The 21,485-nt window shown below is 41.3% G+C and overlaps 2 protein-coding genes across 2 annotated transcripts in view; both read left to right on the plus strand.

Moving 5' to 3' along the window:
* myo15b (myosin XVB) overlaps positions 1-6,595 on the plus strand; it is a 76,280-nt gene extending 69,685 nt beyond the window's left edge. The window contains exons 60-65 of the mRNA XM_046069692.1: positions 1,321-1,469; positions 1,581-1,711; positions 2,873-3,006; positions 4,634-4,767; positions 5,347-5,487; positions 6,117-6,595. Of these exons, the coding sequence (XP_045925648.1) occupies positions 1,321-1,469; positions 1,581-1,711; positions 2,873-3,006; positions 4,634-4,767; positions 5,347-5,487; positions 6,117-6,203 (776 nt within the window). The 3' untranslated portion in view covers positions 6,204-6,595. The remainder of the gene's footprint in view (positions 1-1,320; positions 1,470-1,580; positions 1,712-2,872; positions 3,007-4,633; positions 4,768-5,346; positions 5,488-6,116) is intronic.
* The window catches only part of tmem94 (transmembrane protein 94), a 339,697-nt gene that overhangs the window by 296,418 nt on the left and 21,794 nt on the right, over positions 1-21,485 (plus strand). The window lies entirely within an intron of this gene.

Genomic DNA, 21,485 nt, shown 5'->3' on the forward strand with positions numbered 1-21,485 from the left:
CCAAAGTAAAGCTCTCATGTGTAGTTTCCCACCTGCTGGAATAGTGCCACTATGATGGTCAGCTCAGCCAACTTTGTGTGGGTATTGTAAGCAGTGGAAAACAAAGTAGAGGTACCAACTGCGAATAGAGTCCAGTCGAGACATACCATGCAGTGAGAACACTTCCCTGGTATTGACCTTATCATCCTGTAGGCCTTTGTTCATCGACTTTTGTAAATGCTCCGTACTTGTATAGCGCCAGTCACACACTGAGCCTAAGTGCTCAAACGGAAACTAACAACCAACACGCAACCAGGGGGAGCCAGGGATTGAACCGCCGACCTTCCGATTAACGGCCAACCCGCTCTACCTCCTGAGCCCCTTGACTTTTGCTGTTAAATCATTGTACTGCATAAGCACTGCCTCTGAGTCTGCATTTGGGTCCTATTCCTCGTGTTCCTGGTTACCCTGCTTGCACTATTGTGACGGACGGAATAGCCAGTGTTGGACCTAGCAGATGTATGTTTTGAAGAGGAATTGTATGTTCTTATATCCTCTGGGGCTCCAAGGTGTTTTGGAAGAGTCCCCCTAGTAGGGATTATAGAGAAGCAGCTCTTACTGGCATGCAGGGAAGTGTCCTCTCAGCCTTGCCTGAAGAATTTGTTACCCGGGTGGGTTAAAGACGTTCTCATCAGCCCTGATGCTCAGCCAGCTTCCTGGCCTGCTAGCCTTCAACAGGAACCTCATCCTGATTCCCAGCCAGCTAGCTTCCAGCATGCTAGCTTCCTGGCTTTACCCCGGCCTGATAACTTCCAGTCAGCTGGCTCTCAGTCTGCTAGCCAAGGTGGGTTAAAATCAAGGCCAGCTGGACTTGGTTGAAGACATTTTGCCTCTCATCCAAGAAGCTTCTTCAGTTCTGACTGACTGGCAGCTATTTAACCTCTGTGGGGTCATTATCAAGGTGATGGATACTGCCTGTGTGACAGAAGCCAGATGGCTTTGCAGGGAGGACACTTCACTCCCTGACGCCTAAGAGACTCACTACCGACTGATGCTAGTGCCCATGGGGTTTTAGCCTCTTAGTTTCCTGTCTGCACCTTTGAGCACTGCAGTGTATATTCCATTTGCCTTTATTATGTCTGGGTAGCAGCACAAATCTCAGATAGAAATATCTTAAAACCTCAGCACATAAAACCAAAAAATATGTTTATTATTATTATTTGTGTGAACTGACACGAGATATGGAAAATTACTGAAAGAGGGAACCTCTTACATACCACAGATTACACAGTGTAAAGTGACCTGCACCTCCTCCTCACTCCTTTGCTCCTTGTATGTCAGATGGCATTGTGCGTCCCCTCCACGCTGAAGAGTATCTGTTTGACTTCCTGCTGGATGATGGCTCCATCTACTTTTCCCTGAGAAGAGTGATGTGGCGAAACCCTCTGTCCTTCAACAGTGATCTCTATTTGGAGTTCCACTACCAGCAGGTGACATCGTCCGTTCACAACAGTCAGGAGCAGTAGCAGTTCATTTCTAATCACTGGCTCAATTTCCATCTCACTGTTATCTATTTTGTGTGTGTGTGTGTGCGCGCGCAGCTCCTGGGTGACTTCCTAAGTGGGCGGCTGATGCTTGCTCCTGTTTCAGGTGGTTCCGCATCAGTCCAGCACATAGCAGAGCTGTCAGCCCTGCAGCACCTGGCTCGGGGACTGAAGCACCAGCCCTCACTGTGAGTCACAGACACTGAGAGTCACAATCGTACAACACCGATCAGTTTAGGAATAGAATATTTTGGGAGATTGGACAGCTCAGCTTAACAAATGGCTGCCTAGAACATTTAAACAAATGTGCAGGTAGCATTTATGTGTTCATTTATGACATCACTAAGATAGCTTTCTTCATCTCTGCCATATTTCCTTTTAATTTTAAAGGTCACACCACTGATTTTATTTGTCAAAGTCATTTCACTTGTCAAAGGAGATCCCACTAAGTTTTACACAGTAAACTCTTTTTCACAGCTTTACTTAATTTGAAGGTATACGCCTAACTCTAAAACTCAGGGATCAACACGCTGCATCTCATTTGTTTAATCTTTACACAAACAGAAATGTAAAAATCAATTAGTGGTGTTAGGGGGAGTTGAATGCTGGAACTATTTCTTGATGAACAACAGTTTATTCATCTGCCCAGTATTTTTGTGCAGCATCTCTGGCTATAGTGTGGGTTGCTGGGTACAGTTTGTGAGCACAGGTTTTGGTCTCTGTTCAGGCATAATGATACCAAACCTGGTATCCTTGCTGTGACAAGACTCCCGTAAGCTGCTCCTAGTCACTGTGCCTGGCTGATCACCAAGAAATAGTTCCAGCACCTAACCAGAAATTGTAGTTTTTACACGTCTGTTTGTGTACGAATTAATGTTAATTACTGTGTACTTTTTCACTTAGAACAGAGCCAGGCTAGCTGTTTCTCTCTGCTTCCAGTCTTTATGCCAAGCTAAGCTAACCCCATCCTGACTGAGATTGATATTGATCTTCTCATCCCACTTGTCTAGAAATTGAATGAGCCAGCTTTATGAAAAGTGGAGTTGTAAATTATTAAATACCCCTTTATAACGCTTAGCCACTGGGGCCATAAATTATTTATTTGAAGTTGATTCGTGTCCAATGCAAAGAACTGCATGGATCAACTCCATACTTGGCAGCATTTATCAGCCAATACCTTCCAGCGTTCAGTTATATCACAGTAACAACTTCTTCTGGTGACTGTGCATTATTTTGGTCTGTATGTTGTCATTGCTTAACATTTAAGTTGGCTTATAAGCCTAACTCTTAACATCACCTAAATGTAAGTATGTGTATAGTGACACTTGGTGATTGTATTTCTCTGCAAGGCCGGAGATAAAGGAGTACCTGCCCTCACAGGAAGGGCTCAACAGTAAAGTTGAGGAGATCCTCTCCTTCTGTCAGGGCCAGACAGCTGCCAAACAGTCCCTCAGCCCTGAAGATGCCAAAATACAATTCATTGGTGGGTAGTACCTCTTCTCTTCTCTACTCTTCTGCTCTCTCTCTCGTATGAAACACGCAGTGTTTTAAATGTTTCATTGTAGTGAAAGTTCGTTAGTTTTTGTCTTTTTTTGGCACGCTGGTGGCTATGGTCACTCCAGCCAGAGAGGTGGAAGATGAAGGTGAGGGGATAGGTGAGGATGTGCTGCTTGCTGTCGGCGAACAGGTTGGCTACCAACCTATGGGTTATTCAAGGAGGTGATTGTGTTCTTGAAGCAAGAAAGTTTGGTTAATGGGGTTTTAGCCAGAGGTTTATAGACAACGTCTGCAAATGCAGAGGTAAGGAGAGCAATCATAGGATGGGGGATAGCATACATCCGTTATGTTTTTGGGTTTTCCGTCCGTCCATCCACTCGTCAGTTCCATTCTCGTGAACGTGATATCCCAAAAATGCCTTGGAGGTATTTCTTCTCAGAATTTGGTGGTCAAAGGTCAAGATCCATTCCACTACATTTATTTGACAGAAACCAGTTAGATAGATAGATACCTTGTAGATTCTGATTAATACACAACAAATAAAACGTATATACAGTAATTATAGACTGATCTACCCCACAGTATATGGGATGATTAGATCAGCTCCACCTTCATCTGCTGCAACACTGAAGTGACGAGCACATTGATGCATTAGTAGTTATAATCCAAAAATATAAATAAATCACTGTTTGGGCCATTTAGCATGATGAGTGCTTTTGTGTTTGATACTTTAGAAATAGTTTGATGCTGGTACTTTTGCACTTTTATTGGGTGCATTTTTAACTTACTTGTACTTTTACTTTGGTGAAGTGACTGAGTACTTCTTCCACCTCTGACAACATGGGTAACAGGCATTTATTTGAAAGCATACATATTTGAAATTTGCCTGTATTTGCTATTCCTCTGTCTGATAAGGTTTTTTGCTCATATCCAGCATGAAAAAAATCAGTCATCCAGTCAAGTTCATTGTGTAACCCATCAAGCGAGTCATGGTCAGTTGACCTCAATCGCCAGTTCCGGGTTATTGTGACCTCATCACTAAACATCAGAAATCAGACATCTAGTTCTCACAAATGTGTCTATCTGTGGGTTTTGGGGAGAACTAAGGCATTTCTCCCTGGTCAATAGAGTCTACTGTCTAAATGTGAAGGTGCTTGCTCTGTAAATGTGGCTTGCATAGATTGTCTGATACAAAATGCATATGGCAGTGTTTTAGTTTCACAGCTTTTTGCTGTATACTGTAGATGGATATGAATCCATCTTAACATAATCAAGTACAGGTGGACCCGTTTAGCCAATAAATCTATAATAATTCTTCAATTATCAGTTCATCAATGTACATTTACTGGAATCATACATGTTTAATCAATAAACTTCCATTTAGCCCCCCAAAAATCACTGTATACTTAATTTATTCACTACATAAAATATGAGTTTGGACAGACATGGATGTAAACTGCAGCTGGTTGGCAGAGAAATACAATAGCAGGGTGGTAATTCTTGTTTAGTGTGTCGTACATGTTTTAATAAAGGAGGTTAAAAGTCAAAGTCTTCTCTCCTCTTCTCTCTCATGTAACTGAAAACTATATTTATCTTAATCCTCTGTCTTTTAGAGTTTCTGAGCAGCCTGCCTCTGTTTGGCTCCAACATCTTCTTGACTCAGAAGGTCAGCCAGCGCGGCTGTCCCTCCCCATGCATTGTCACTGTCAGCCAGGAGGGGTTGCTGTTCCTTCACCCCAAAACACAGGTACCCTCAACAGCCATGGTACTTACACTCCAATGTGTATCCCTAATTTAATCTCACTGCCTATCTTCAGCGAATTGTATCCCAATTGTACGAGGATAGATGATTCATTTCAAATGAAGATGATAGGATTCCTGTCCTTTTCACTTTTCATCTGTGCCTGTGTGACCGGGTACATTCTGATTTGATCCAGTTTTTGACAGTCAGCAGTGGTGTTTGACATTTCTGCTATATTCATAAAGTTCAAATTGAAACTTTCCAACCTGCTTTGTTAAACAGAGTTGGAATTCATGCCCCTTAAGAACGGAATTTTGTCCTTTTGCTTATCCTGTCCATTTACACATCATTTAAGAGTTTAGTCTTTTCTCAGTCTGAATTAGGCCTTGCAGAAACAGGTTAGCAAAGCTTCAATCTGAAATAGCGTTTGGCCTGTGTTTGGAGCTAAATGTGTCGACTAAAGGAAAAGAAATTCCAGCAGCAGGTCACCATCCCTGGTGGATCTATGAAGCTAATGCTCAACATGCATTGTAAATAAAAAGTCAGAATCAGCCTTCTGATGAGTGATGTTTCTTTCCTCTGCAGGAGCAAGTGTTTCTGATTCCTCTGGCAGACGTGCAGTCCATCCGCACCATCCGCCCCAAGAAACAAAGCAAAGTGCCAGCTGTGGACATTAGTTATGGCTATCCAGGTCGTACCAAAAAAGTCACCATTCATCTCAAACAGGTAACAACCTCAGCTGTGACTACATGTTCACGTTGATGGGAATTGCAAAAAAAACACAACAGCATTTATAAATAAACACTGCCGTGGTCCATCATGTGTAAGTATATGTCAATCAAAATGTTTTACGCATTGCATTTAATGTACATTAAAATGAAAAGTTATTTGTCTTTTTTTGGTTCTGTCTATGAAACATGGCAACAAATGCTGACAGTAAAGAACAGTAGGACTTTCTTGCTTCTCACATGCTCTGCCCAGTGGAAATTATTCCTAGAGTTACCTAATGTTTTACTCAAGACCCTGGACCCTCCTAAACTCTTTGATTATTGTTCAGCTTTATACTTAAAGACATTATATAATTCTATGAATTATTAACTTTCTCATATGTGCAAGCATAGGTTGGGGGAAATAAAGCGTTAAATACATTTCTGTGTATAATGAATATTCCTTTCCTTTATTTTTACACATACAGCAAACAATGTTGAAGGAAGGCAAAACACCAGGGTTATGTAATTACCAGTTAACTACTGTGGCTTCTGGTATATGGTGCACTCGTCAAATATAAACTATTTGTAATAATCCCGGGGATTTGTGCATTAATGTCTGATTTAATCTGTTAATGTCTCTTTCAGGCGAAGGAGATGTGCCACGTCCTTGCTCTGATAATGGAAGAAATAATCCGACCATCAGTCAACAGCTCCATTTCAAATCGCTACTAGACACACACACACACACACAGTATAGTGCTGTAGTTCAGATCTGGCTTCTGTAACTGTCTTTTGTGTTTTTCCTTTTTTATTAATTTATGAGGTTTGTCTGTGTAAAGTCATGGATTGTGTGCTACTGTTAAGAAGGGCTGAATAGAAACATAAATATACACACGCGATGCTGAAAAATCTCTCCAGTGATATCTTACAGGACATACAGAGCTGACATACTACTCTGATCAAAGAACAAAGGTGAATGGAGGAGGGATTAGAGCGAAGTTATTTGTATGAACTCTGTTCACTCTGTACTTCAGAAATGGTTCCATGAGTGTATTCAAATTCTGATTCACTTGTTGAAATATTAAGTTTGTTAATCATTGTTGAAAGTTTGTAAGGTTGTCATGTAATATACGTGAATAATTTATAAGAATTAAAGAAATTGATTAATACATTGATTCACCTCATGAGTTCAGTTTTTTCTTACAAGGAGTCTTCGACGAGTTAATCATAGAAAGGTTTCTGTATAAAATAGAATATAAACTCATATCATCGTGTGAATGAATCTCTGTCACAACTTTAAAAGAAGCACTGAAGCATTTAATCTTCCGGATAGCGCCCCATGAATTTTATACAGGACTCAGCTTGCAGCAGCAAGTCAACATTTTTTACACTGTTGAATCAGTTAATTAGGCTCTTGCATTGTCACTGAGAAGTGGAACCCCTCAGATAAAATTGACTACTCCCCCTGTTGGATTCACAAAAGGTCAAAATCAGTGCAGCACAACCATAAATATATTTTTTATTCCACCATTCTTCTTCCTTGTCAAGACCTGGCGTCTGCATATCTCACAATGCAATTTGACTGCCAGCAGCTCAGTCGGTGATTCTGGTGTATTATGCTAGTAGCAGCTAATGTAGCCTAGAGCCTCTAGTCTCAATCAAAGATGAGCAGTGGGCTACAGAGATCTGGTGAGTTTTTCAGACTTCACACAGCTCCCTCTGGAGCCACAAACGGCTTTATACATCTTCTTCTACATATGCAGTACTCCCCTGAACTCCTGGAAACAGAATTTGATGGGACACCTGTCCTTTTACTTTACACCAACCATAATATGTCTATTTATTTAAAGAGGCAGTCACATGCAGAAATATGATTTCACTTTTATTTTATTGTATTTGAAGTATTTTAAATGTATTTGGGGCAATTTGTAGTTTCCAATGAGTCTAACGTGCGTGTTGGGGGATTGGAGGGTACAGGGTAGAGGGTGATGGGGGCCAGGATGAGGAGGATGGTGGAGGAATGGACAGAGGAGGGAGGGTGGTGGGGTGAACCTTTAAAAATAGGAAAGATGGTGTTATATCCATTGGGCTAAAAAGATAGCTTCATCTTCCTAATCAAGTCCATCAAATTTTGTAAGCTGATAGGTTGGAAACATCCAATGTAGCAGTAGTTAGAATTTGAGTATCATAGTATTTCAGAAGGCTAAGCGTTGACTTCTGTTTCCTTTTTCCTGTCAATTTAATTACTACAGTTTTCAGCTTTGCTGCTTAATCTTCCACGATATTTGCTGTGACATTACCGCACATGCAACATTTAAAACCGATTACAGTTTCTCTAAATAGTTTAAATTGTTAAAGAAATCGTGTCTGTGTGTATGTTAAGACAACACACAATAAAGATATTACCTACAAGGACCGGTGTCAGTAGAGAGAGATGTCTATACAGTCACTGGTCTCTACCAGCGAAAATTATTTGTTCAGGTAGAGGATTTATGCGTAGTCTTTATACGGATTAAGATAATGTCAGAGCTGATCCTCACATCACACCAATTCAACTGCTGATTTGGCGAGTGCAAGCGGCTGCTAATGTTCAATTTGTTGTATTTCATGTTTTCCTATAATGCCCATTGTGTAGTCCAAAATTCAAACTGTAGAGTCCTATGACAACAGGTGAACTTAGGGCTATAGGCCACATTTTAGATTTTGTGGTGTTATTTCTACACTACAATAATGAAACAACCCACATTTCTCAGTTTGTGCCTCATCTTCCTCTTCTCGATGTATTGTCAAGATGTATTTTAGGGATTAAGGCGCCACTTTAATGCCATAGGTACCCTTTAGTGTTGTTTTTGTATGTGTACTGCTCCGCAACAGAGTTAGCAATAGCCTAATAAATATGCAGTGTCCAGTTATACTTACAAAATAAAACTAAGTTAATGTTGTGAAACGTAACAATTCGGTTTAGTTTAGCCACAAGAACTTTTTGGAAAATTATGTGTCAGGACCGAAATAAATTTTGTTGATTGATTGAACTACTTGGTTAGGTTTAGCAAAATATTGTGGTTAATTAGTTACTAAGTTTAAGTAATATTGCTTACCTAAGTTACAAAACATCACTAAACAGAATCAGTGTTGACTTTTTGTGTCACAGGGGAAACGAGCACTGGTCTCCTGGGTGAGCCTAGTTTCTGACCCATCTGTCCACCCCAACCACTGCCTTACTCTGACTTGTGTTATTTACACTAGGCCTGTTTTTGGCATTGAAGAGTGACGCTATAGGCTGCCATGTGCGTTGGTACCAGACGCCGAAGGACGTGACAAAGCAAAGCTATTTGACGCCCTGGGAACAGGCTGGATGAGATCAATTTCCGGGTCGCAGGTGGATGGAGGAGAGAGGAAATTAGTTTTCTGCTGAAACACACCTTTTTTCTCTGTGTGTGGCCTTTTGACATTTTTGTAAGAACACCGAGGACAGGTCCATCGCAGGGCCACACACAGACAAACAACCACTCACAGCCACACCTAAGGACAGTTTGAGACACGGGGAGAACATGCAAACTCCACACAGAAAGACCGGGGCAACCGGGGTTTGAACCCACGACCTTCTTGCTGTGAGACAACAGTGCTAACCACTGCATGCATAATACAATACCAAAATAATATTTATTGATCGATGTTACAATTCAGTCTTTATTTTATGTAGAAGTGTTGTAGGGTAAATTAAACTATTGTTTTGACATGTGTTTATGTGAAGGTGGGTTTTACCATAAGACCCACGAGGAGGAGCAAGACTGGATCCATCAATCAATGTAATACGGGGTTTGATGAGTTCTGCTCCCGGGGGCAGCTCAGGTACACATGTATTTGTATTCTTCCTTTAAATTATCACTAAACTTGTGTTGATTTGAACTCTATTGGAATCTATGTCTCATTGAAAAGAATACAATCTACAGTGAAAAGACAACAGTTCACATTAATTGAGTTACAAGTTACATTGAAAATAATAATAAGTGTGAGTGGGGACCCATAAGGGCTCTAGCCTGGTCTGAGGGCTTTTCTTCCCAAATTATGAAAGAGAGGAAGAGCGAGTTGAGTGGAGAATAGAAGAGATGGGGAAAGAAAAGCTGAGAGAGGAAAAAATAAATAAAAACAACAAAAGGGTAACAAAACCATGTTTCAACAGCACACAACCTCTTCCATCGACCTCATCTATCATTCAGCCGTGGTATACCATTTATAACATATTTCCAAGGCTTTGGATTGTGTTCTTCGGGCTTGAGATAAAACTAACTGCGGCCTTGGAGATAAGCACCACAGCCTCACGGAGACACAGGAAATGCTTCAACATGCTGTGGCTCTGAGGTATTATCTGCAGTTCATTTTATAGTGCTGTCTATTACAGTAATCACTTTGACATAACTTTATTGATTCAAAGATAAAAACTGAATAAAAAATAAATTAAAAAAAAACACGAAGACATTAAAATGGAATAGAACTAAGCTGTGGCCAATATGGTAATCAGTTACAGATATAGTCCAACAATTTATTAAGAGAGTACACTTACAAACTGTGGCTAAGTCCAAATAGAATCCAAAGGGGTGTAAATGAAACAGAGGTCCAAAAACTGCAGGCACAAACTCAGGCAACAGACCAACACAGGATACACTCAACAATGGACCAACACAGACTGAACAGAACACAGGCATTAAGTAGTGAGGCAAACGAGCGGGGCGGGAACATAAAACAGGATCACATCAAGGAGACCAGAACAGGAAGCAAAGCTAGACAACACCAGGCACAGAAGATTACAAAATAAAACAGGAAGTAAAGTACACAAGAACACAAAAGGTTAGATCTACCAAAGTAAAACACAAACATGGAAAGACCACAAAATCAGAGCATGGACAGAACCAAACAGGAGACAGGACTACATGGAGACACAGGACTAAGGACTAAGATAAAAGGCAGGACAGATACTAAGAAAACTTAAACATGCGAATGAACAAAAAACTAAACTTAGCTACAAAACCCCAAAACATCCATCCATCGTCAACCACTTATCCCAGCTGGGATTGGCTGGCGGGGTACACCCTGGACAGGTCGCCAGTCCATCGCAGGCCCACACAACCACTCACACTCACACCTAAGGATAATTTTAGAGACACCAATCAACCTAGCCTGCATGTCTTTGGATGGTGGGAGGAAGCCAGAGCACCCAGAGAGAACCCACACGGACAGGGGGAGAACATGCAAACTCCACACAGAAAGGCCGGGGCCTTCTTGCTGTGAGGCGACAGTGCTAACCACTGCACCCCCCACCCAAAAACATGACAAGATCAAATAATGAAACACAGAAATACACAGACCAGGAATAACATTAACATGAACTAAAGCACAGAACTAAGAACTATGGCACTGGACTAAGAACTGAGGCAAAGAACTAAAATGTAGGACTAAGACCTAAGATAAGAGTCAAGACATAAATAACTAGGGAGAAGGAACGAGAGAACAGAGGCAAATACATAGACAGAATACACACAATGGCAAAACCAGAAACACACAGGGAAAAATACAACACAAACATAACCCAAAACTAAGCTCATAACACATGGATGAATTGCCTGTGAAAAGTCAGTGTTAGAACAACACTCGTATGGCAAATGTATGTTGATCATTCCTCCTGTCCATACTGTCTGAGAAGAGATCTCTTCCTAACTACAATGTAAGAGACAGGAGACAAAAAAGTATAGTATCAAAGTATATTTGCTCTGAGTAACTTTTAAATGAGCTACTTCTTAATACATATACTTTAATAGATTTTTATACCAGTAGGCTAACAACAAAAAAACTTTTACTTAAGTACAATATTTAAGTACTCTTTCCACCTCTGGTTATTATAACAGTTTGAGTTAAAGCACTGATATTTTCAGCTACTTAATCCGTTCAGTCCGCTATTGTCCGTCACACTTTTTCTCGCTGTTTTATTACCACGGCCATGTTTCTTTCTTATTTTAATTATGTGTTTTTATTCCTTGTAAACCTACTTCATTTGCGGGTTACTGTTTTTTAAGTATGCTGCACACATTTCAGCTTCAATAAATCTGGGATCGGCCGTGTGCTCTCTTGAAGAAAGCTGCTGATGCGCATTTATCTGAATTACTTACATCGGGTTTGACAAAGTTGCTCCTCCCCAGGCTGTTTTGACCTTTGTGAAATGGATAAAGCCAGGATGCACTGACCACTCTAGGTCAAGCCTTGCTTTTTCTGTTATTCTGGATTTCTAAATTCTGCTTTTTTGATACAGCCCTCAGGATGTGTTATTATTCATTTGTATATTGTAATGGTTGACTGTACAGCGTACCTTAAGTCATTCAGAGTTTGCCTTGCCATCTATATTTTATTTTCTTTTTTAACTTTCTTGTGTTATCCTTGGCAGTTCTGATGAATGCATATTGTAACTTTGGATGACATTTTTATTATGCATTTATTTGTGTTGTGTTTTGTGTGTTTAAGTGTGGAATGGGGGCTGTTTGGGGTATTAATTAATAAGTTAAGTTATTGAACAACAACAATAAGTTAAGTTATTGAACAAGACTGTGTGGGAACAAGGAGAAATGGAGTTCTCACCCATATATCAAAGTTCATGGGAACTTTTAGAAGGCAAGGTTCCTGTGCCAAGTTCTTGTTAACTTTTACAGAGGAGCAATATATAGCATTCTGACTTGAAGTATCACAAACGGGCATGGGATGTGGATGGCCCAGGACAGGAGACCTCTGCAGCTGGGGATTAAAACTGCTCAGAAGATCATTTTACCCATCTACCAAGCATTAGTGATATTGGTGAGGTGAGGTGCCTGCTGAGCCCAAAAATACTTAAAGACAGTGACCACCCAGCTCAGCCTGTTCACCCTGCTGTCATCTGGCAAGAGATCCAGAAGTTTCTGCTGTCGTCCCAGCAGACTACAGAACATTTTCTTTCCTAAAGCTGTGACATTGCTTAATTCATCCACAGCACTGCACCATATTTTTATTACTATGACTTGTCATTTATCTACTGTATATACTTTTTGTATATAACATTTCCTTTTTGTGATCAGCATAAAGGGAGCTACAACTTCAGAGTTCAGTGTGGTAATGCCAGTGAGCTGAGAATTTAGTTGGATAAAAATAATGTTTGCAAAATAAACTGCAGAACATAGCCTACAAAGAGAGAGAGAGAGCACGTGGCACTAAGGGGATGAGGAAAAAAATGGAAAATCAAAAGGTGGGGGTCATATTGATGTTGTGGTGGGCCGCCACAAATAAATCAATGTATGGGAACACTTGACTATTCACATCTAATTTAAGGAAACAGTTTTTTGATATGTTGAGCATACTTTTCTTTATCACTAAGAAATCCGACAAAATGATTTTACGCACATAGACTATAAGAGCCTTTCCAGGCAAATGCTCACAGTGAGTAATACCTTAGCCAGTTAAAGGGAAACGGGGGGAGATTATTCTTCAATGGTTTTTAATTTGTGGTTTGGATCTGCCACCAAACAGACTACAACGGACAGTCTGGACTACAGAATAAAATGGTGCCAACCTGCTCTCCATTCAGGACTTATACATCCAGAGCATAAAAGAAGGTCCAGAGTCAGGAAATGGGCACGGCAGATCCATCACACAACGAACATAACCTTTTCCAGCTCCCCCCCTCTGGTGGACGCTATAGCACTGTAGGCCAAAACGAACAGGCACAGGAACAGTTTCTACCCACAGGTCATGGCTAAATCCAATCCCTGTGCAATAACCCTGTGACTCTGACTCTAACGTCTATCTGCATACTAATTATTTATCATTGTGGCAATTCATTGGCTGTTCATATTGTATCATAGCCACCCACCTCATAATAATACCTGCATCCATTCATCACTGCCCTATGCTCCTATACACTATTATGTTTCTGTCTACAAATATTGTTGCTGGTGTCTGTTTGTTGCTGAGCTTGTTGCTCTGTGTGTTGATGTTCTGTGTGTACATTGAGAGCAATGTAAGACCTGAATCAGATTCCTCCAACGTGTAACTTACTCATACCTGGCCATTAAAAGTGATTTTGAAACTTTGTCGTCCGGCTAAGCCAATCAGAGCCACTGTAGGCTGGGCGATGCCTTCACCATAGTAAGATTCGTACAATCGCGTTGTTTACACAGTCTGGTTCAGACAGCGACAGGCACGCCATGCCATCGCTGTGGAAAATGATCCATTGGAGAACGTAGGGACGGCGGTGACGCGACCGCCTTCTCGGTTTCGACCAATGAGAGGACAGAGTACTCTGGCGCCGTCCAATCATAACACACTATTCCTTCTCCAGACAGAACGCTCCCCAACATGGCTGCTGCGGTACAGTAAATGATCAGAAGTACATTTGTATTCGAGAGAAACACGTTATTATTTCAGACAGACATCAACAACGGCTGGACATTAGAAAAGGTGAGTTTGCAGACTGAAACTGTGCATCGACGGGCTGTGTTGTTAAAGCGAATATTGGGACAGTGTTTAGTTAGGTCGAGGCGTCTGTTGTGTGAACATTAGCATCTGCCTTTGACATCAAGGGAAGGGGACGTGTAACGGAAGCCGCAATTCCACTTAACGTGACTTTGCGTGCAGGGAAGATGACATAAACTCCGATTTAAAGCCTTTTACACTCTCACGAACATGGCTTACGATATGTTGTTAATTTAAGGATAAACGCTTAAAAACGTTAACGCTACACCAGGCTGTTGTTTTCGACCTTTTGAGGCACGTTATTAACATTAATATGCTTCCCTTGCTATTTCACAAAAATAACAACGTAATTAGTGCGCAGTAATGTGAACAACTGAAATATTGTAACGTTATACATTTATTATTTATTATTAAAGTAACGTTAGTGTCTTCCGCAGTGCTGTCGTTCTGTAACAGTTAAGAGTGACTCCTAAACTTGAGTAAAAGGTTCAAAAAACGGTTTCACGATGTAACGTTAGCTAACATTAACTTGTTCGCTCCTGTACATTTGTTTCGTGGACAGTGAATGCCACAGCTCTGATTTATGGTTCTAACTAATGCATGAAAATTATGAAATGAACCCGGATCTCGACCTTTTTTTCACATGTTGTGTTACCTGTCTGAATAGCATCAGCTAACGTTAGTCGTTTAATATCGAACAAACAATTGAAGTTAAAGGCAATTTCTACACTTTATTTCAGCACTGTTAACTTAGTCTTCTAGTATGATCAAGCGGTCTATGGGGAGGAAAACAATTCCAATGTGAATCTTTGAGCTCGGCTTACAAGGATTATCTCGCTAAGTTTACTTGACATGAGCTAGTAGTGGACCCGGTTGTGACTGCATTTCAACCAGGCAGTAGATGACAGTTGTAAACAGGGCTATTAGTAGCAGGAACGTGCTGTCAGTTCAGGGAATAGCTGCTCTGGCACCACAGAGTTATCAGTGACTGATTACCTGTTCCAGGTAATGCAAGGTAAGGATAATAAGCAGTAGATTTGTGAGGGCAGGTCGCTAAAGCTGACAGGCCTTTTTCACTGAAGACATTTTGGTGTAATGGATAATGAATGTCTGCTAAGTTATATTCCATTTAGCTGTTTCAGCTTGAGTGTCCTGACACACTGTCATGGCTTGTTGGGACACTTGAATACAACAGATATAGTTAATGTCATTGGTAACATCTTTGCTTTTCCTACTGTGACAAGTTCAAATGTCTGCTGTGATGAATGGCTTTTAGAGAGGCGTTGTTTTTCTGAAATACACGCCCCATACTGCCCTTCTTTAAACAGTACATGTGGCCACATTCTGCTTGACTTTTTCTGCGTTACCCACCTTCTGACCCTCTGCAAGGACTGTTTTTGGTTTTAATCTTACTCACACAGTCTTACTTTGTAATCAGTGCACCCTCTCACCCTTCAGTCTGTCTGGCTCTTTTTTCCTCTGTTTGGCTGAGAACTGTCCACTCTTTGCCAGTGGAGAATGCTGACTCTGGAGTTGAGTGGGGGTTTTTTTTGTGCCACAGGAAGCTGCTTATGTGGTCAGAGTGAGTGGCGAGCCTCGTGTCAGTAGATTCAATGCTTTGATCTGCTTTTCAATAGAGCTATTATGCTAACATCTGGGTGTTCTCGCTGCAGCCTCAACACAGTACGTAACGTGAAAGCATCGAAGCTAACTTTGAGGAAGCAGCTTGAACTTTCAAAGCCTGCCAACCATGAGGACATTCATCAACCAGTATCTTAATTAAACCTGGCCTACACTGCAATAGAGTACTGCATTTTGGTCAGTGTAGTCATTGGAGTTAACACTTGTTTTTTAATTGGTTAATGTAATTTGTCATTTATCCACAGACCTGTACATGGATGTTACGAAGAGGATCCCTGTGCCGCACCTGAGCAACAGTTAATCCTCCAAGCAAAAACCCCAATCCCTACAGTGTTCCTTGCTTCTCTCCGCTGGTCCCTGCAGGTGTGGGCGTGCCTCCTGTCACACTGGCAGAGGAGGCGGGGCAGGAGGTGTTGCCAGGTGGGGGACCAAGGCTGCACCCACCTGCCTTCTCCATCTTCCTCCGTCCAGTTCTGACCCACTTGATCTGCAGCTTCCACAGGCAGCCGTCTGAGAGGGATCTGTCCGAGAGCCTCAGCAGGGCTCTGCCAGGTGCCGTTGGCTGGTTGAGGCGCAGAGCATGTTGAGTGGTTGTGGTTGCCATGGAGCAGCAGGATAAGAAGCAGGTGAGTTTGATTACTTGGTTCAGCATCTGCATATCTTATCTAAATGTCCCTGAAGTGGAGAGTTGTTTGCTGAACAGATAGTACCCCTGGGTTTTACATTGCCCTGCGAGCTTAGCTATGCTATAAGAGTCTCCTAGCATTAGGTTCATGTTGTTGTTTTTTTGTTTGTTGTATTTTTACCCCTTTTCTGGGAAAAATGTACCTAATTTCAGAAGTGTATACACTGTGCAATTCACAATGTAATAAAATCCGTCTAAAGTAGCGGCCTTATATTACACAGTGAGACACATACACCGATTGACATTTTTGACCGAATGTCTACAGCCAGCCTTTCGGAATATGGCATTACATTGCACTATGCCAGTAAACCTGCAATATTACTGTTGTCAGTAAAAAGGGGAATTTGAAATACTGTCACTTTAAAGTTTTGAAAAGCATCAGCTACACTCTCTAAAAGTCTCGATGTAGTGTCAGAAGCTGTCGTTTAGTATTGTTATGCATTCCGGTTCTTTTTGATACCACAAAGAACTCTAGAAAGACTATTGTTTGACCTGGAAACCATGATGAGATCAAGACACATTTAAATAATATATCAGATTTGTAAAAATTATTATTATTTTGGGGAGCATTTTATGCTTTTACCCCGCACACAGGATAAGCGGTTGACAATGGATGGATTTTAAGCTATTATTGAATAGGCAACTAGTGTCTCCGGAGGGATGTGACCCCAGGACATTTTGGTTCATGCTCAACTCGTTAACCCTTTCCACCACTAGGGCACATAATTGTGATTTTTATTTGCAACTTAGTCTATTTTTGTAGATTTGGCCATCAAATGTGTCAACATTGCTACAAAGTCAGACAAGACAAGAAACACAGTTAGACAATCAGATACTACTTTCTACTCAGGCTACCTAAAACTAAAGTAAATCTGACCGTGCACCTGCAATGTCAGTAATTATCCCTCATTGCACAGGAAAATTGGGTTGGCTTTTTACAGATAACTAGATAAGTTACTAGAACTACTACATTAATCAGAGTTCTGTAAATTGTCAAAATATATTTTGCATTTTCACAGTAAGTACAAGGGACATAGGTAAAAATTACAAAAAAGTATTTTAAAGATAGTTTTTAAGGCAAAAATAATGTTTGTTTTAGATGAATGTTGAAGGTTAAATGCATTTTATAAAGTACATTTAGTTTTCATTTTGCAACAGGGTTGAAGTTTGCACTTCCCCTTATGTATCACAAAGCAAATGTTATATACAATAGTTGTAAAATTATATACAGAAAAAAACAATTTTACATAGTTCATTGCGGAGAAGGAATTAAGGAGTCTCACAGCAGGATATCACTGATGCTTGGTAGATGGGTACCGATGATCTTCTGAGCAGTTTTAATCATTTGCTGCAGAGCCCTCCGGTCCTGAGCCGTGCACATCCCATGCCAATGAGCAGCTCCATGAATTTACTGACGTTGAGCAGTAGGTTGTTGTCCTCTCACCTCCTGACGTTAAGTCTCGTTGTTTGAAATCTGGCCGATGATGGTCGTCTGCAAACTTCGCCACAGAGTTCTCTGCATGTCAGGGGATGCAGTCCTGGGTGAACAGCGTGGACAGGAGGGGGCTGAGCACACAGCGCTGGGGGCTCCGGTGTTGAGCACTAGAGTGGAGGAGGTGAGTCTGCCAATCCGAACTGTCTGGGGTCTGTTTGTGAGGAAGTCCAATATCCAGTTGCAGAGTGTTGTATTTAAACCCACAGTGCAGAGTTTGCTGATCAGTTTCATGGGGAGATTGTGTTGAATGCTGAGCTGAAATCCACAAACAGCATTCTGATGTAGGTGTTGTTTTCTCAAGGTGTGTGAGGGAAGAGTGGGGGGAAGTGGAGATATCATCCTCTGTGGATCTGTTGGTTCTGAAAGCAAAGTGGTGAGGGCCCAGGCTGGCTGGGATGTTGTTCTTTATGTGCTTAAGAATAGGGCTGAACAATTTTGGAAAATAATCTAATTGCGATTTTCTTTTTTCTTTTTTTACAAATATTGCAATTGCAATTTAATATGCGATTAATTTTTAAGCTCTTTGAGGCCTATGTTTGATGATGAAAATGATGAAATTAGGTGATGCATGAATTGCTAAGAGCAATGGTGGAGAAGAAATATCAAATTTTAATAATATGAGAAAGATAATTTGTCAAGTCATGGCATTAAATAATATGATATAATGAAGTCGGCCTGCCTACAGACAACAAGAAAAACTAAGTTCACCACAGTCTGTTATAGACTACAGTAAGAGCTCAATACAAAAGCCACAGTTCAACCACCAGTTAATGCGTCCTTTTCTCAGTCAGATCTCCTACGAGTCCATCTTTCTATATCCCAGTAAGCAAACCAAAATATACTCAGTTTGAGGTTCAATTTAAAAGTTGTCCAACAAAAATAAAACCAAGTGACGTCTCTCGTGTTTAATAGACAAGCTTAGTAATATTTCCTGAGCTCACTGTTGGCCGTGTGTGTGACACAGGCGCTGATCGCCACAATACGCTTACCTTACTACACGTGTCTTTCTGTTGTGCATTTTTCCTGTCCGTCAAAGTGGCGGATGGCCCACCAATTTACCCGCGGGTGGTGGGTGCTACTTTCATTCCCTGTGTGACAGCTTCTGTCAAGCTTAAAGCCATTGTACAACAACAAGTCAAACAGCGTAACGTGCAAAATTGATGCTTCGTCTGCAGACTGTTTTACTTTAGGGTGTCATGTGACCAGAGTGTAATCGCAGTCTTTGGAATTAGAAAATCTCATTTTATCACATTGCGATAATATCGCAAATGCAATTAATCATTCAGTCCTACTTAAGAACCAGTTTTTCACAGCACTTTATCAGAATGGGGGTGAGAGCCACAGGGTGGTAGTCATTCCGACTAGACAGGTACAGGAATGATGGTGGATGTCTTGAAGAGAATGAGAACCTACTCCTGAGACAGTAATATGTTGAAAATGTCAGTAACAACATCAACCAGCTGATTGGCACAGGTTTTTAGTACACGGCCATTGATGTTACCAGGCCCAGCAGATTTACTCATCTTCACTCTCAGCAGGACTCTTCTCACATCTGCCGTGGATACTGACAGTGGCCGGTCCTCTGGAGGTGGAGTAGACTTTATAGCTGACTCCTTGTTGAGAAGCATGAAATGTGTTTAGCTCATCTGGTAATGTGGCCTCACACATGATGGGGGAGCTCCTGTGTAGCCTGTGATGTTCTTGATGGCTTGCCACATACCTTTGGTGTTGTTGGCGTTGAGTCTCTGCTGATGTCTCCGCTTCGCTTCCTTGATGGCAATTGTCCGTCTTGCTCTGGTGGTGCTGTATGCTTCCTTGTCACCTGACTGGAAAGCAGCTTTTTAGCTCTGCAAAGAGCCCCACCTCTCATTGTCAAAATTTGATGAATCACCACCTGATCCTCAATGTATGTATGATGGCACTAATGATGTATATTCCTCAAGATTCCTCTCTAAACAGTCTAGTAGAGATGGTGTAGCCTCATCTAGCCGCACTGTTTTTACGGTTAGTTTGACCTACCCAGCTGGGTGTAAGTAGGCAGGAGAAGCTGAGAAATATGGTCTCATAGACCAAAATGGGGACGGGGATAATATGGCTGACATCTTAGCAGTAAAACTTCCACATCTGGTAAACATTTCCATCCGTTTGAGCACCAAGCATCAATGACGGTCCACGTGCTCTGGTCTTGTGTTCTATCAGCGAGTGTAATAGCTTGGTCTGGGATGTTGTGGTGGAGCCAGGTTTCAGAGTTTTCCATTACCATCTTTGTTAAAATATGTATTTTTCCCAACTTTCAAGACTTCTTCTCCATGTTAGATTCATTCTGATCTCACTCCCTATTAGCATAGTGATATTGTAGTAGTGATTAACCATATTGGCCATTCCTTGTAATAGTTTTGTTAACATCTTCTCTACCAGTTCTCTCTACAGCTTCTGTGTCCCCCCATCACTGCAAAATATACTAAGCTGGCAAGAGTGGAAAATAGCCTAACCACGATTTTACGGGCCAGGTTGGCATTGTTCGTCACATCAAAAGAGCCTGTCCCCCCCACCCCCCCAGCCCCATCTCTCTGTAGTCGGGGTTTTGTTGCTTAGTGTCCAAGCCAGCTGCTGAACTGAGTTGAACTGAATGAGGCTCAGCCTGTTCCAGAGAGGCAGCCAGACTTGCTGTTTTCAAAATGAAAGTCCAGCTGGCATTGTGCACTGACGCTGGGCTCTGTTGTCTGCAGCCCAGTGACGAGGGACATTTGGGTGAGGTTTTGCTGCATCTCCAGCTCTCTCCTGACTGTCGACATGAGCAGGCTGTCTCTCCAGTCAGGACTTCATTCACATCTTGAGAGCTGGTTTTTTAAATGTAACGATTCTCGTCACGTATTGTCAGACATTGCTATTTAAGGCCAGCAGTAATATAGATTTAACTGAAGCAGAGCAGGGCCGTCATGGTGTTGAAGATGAAAGAAGGGATCTGCCTCAGAAAGAAGAGCAGTGTAAGTTGTGTTTTGCTTGTTTCTGTCAGTCTGCAGCTGAACACAGTGTACTCAGTACAGGCTAAACAAATGGAACAAGACTGATTGTTGTGAGTGTCGGTCAGATATACTGTAGCTAGAGATTCACCGATTGCAATTGTCTTGGCTGATTCTGATTTTTGAGTCTGACCTGCTGATACCAATTTTCTTTCTTTCTTAGAAATTTAATTGACATCATAGACAAACATTTTGGAACTTTGTTTAATTTTTCTATCTTTCTTTCTTTGCATTCCCTTTAGCATCAGCAGAAGCACTGGCTAGTCTTCCTAAGGTCCTTTCAATTTTATGTTCATAATAAAAAAACGAATATTAAATAACATAAATAAATAACATTTTCTCCCAAATTGCACCAAGTAACAGGACCTCCTTTCACTCTCACTCAAACACATCACAAAATAAAAAGTGCTCCAGGTTAGGCTACTGGAAAGAGCTTTTTTTTCTACAAAAAAAAAATCCAACTGACAGTTGCAGCAGGTTTTAACATTGCTCAATGTTTGCCACAGAACGACAGTGTAGACAGGTTAACGTACTGAAATACATCACTCTGTTTCTAGTATGTTATTTCTGTTCTTATCTCACCATTTTAATTTGAGTTGATTCACTGCTCACCTTGCTTTTCCCTTGAGAGACACACACCTACACCACTCGCGCTCTCTCGCTCTCTTGCTCTCTCTCTC

Source organism: Micropterus dolomieu, linkage group LG14, assembly GCF_021292245.1.
Source record: "Micropterus dolomieu isolate WLL.071019.BEF.003 ecotype Adirondacks linkage group LG14, ASM2129224v1, whole genome shotgun sequence".
Lineage (NCBI taxonomy): Eukaryota > Metazoa > Chordata > Actinopteri > Centrarchiformes > Centrarchidae > Micropterus > Micropterus dolomieu.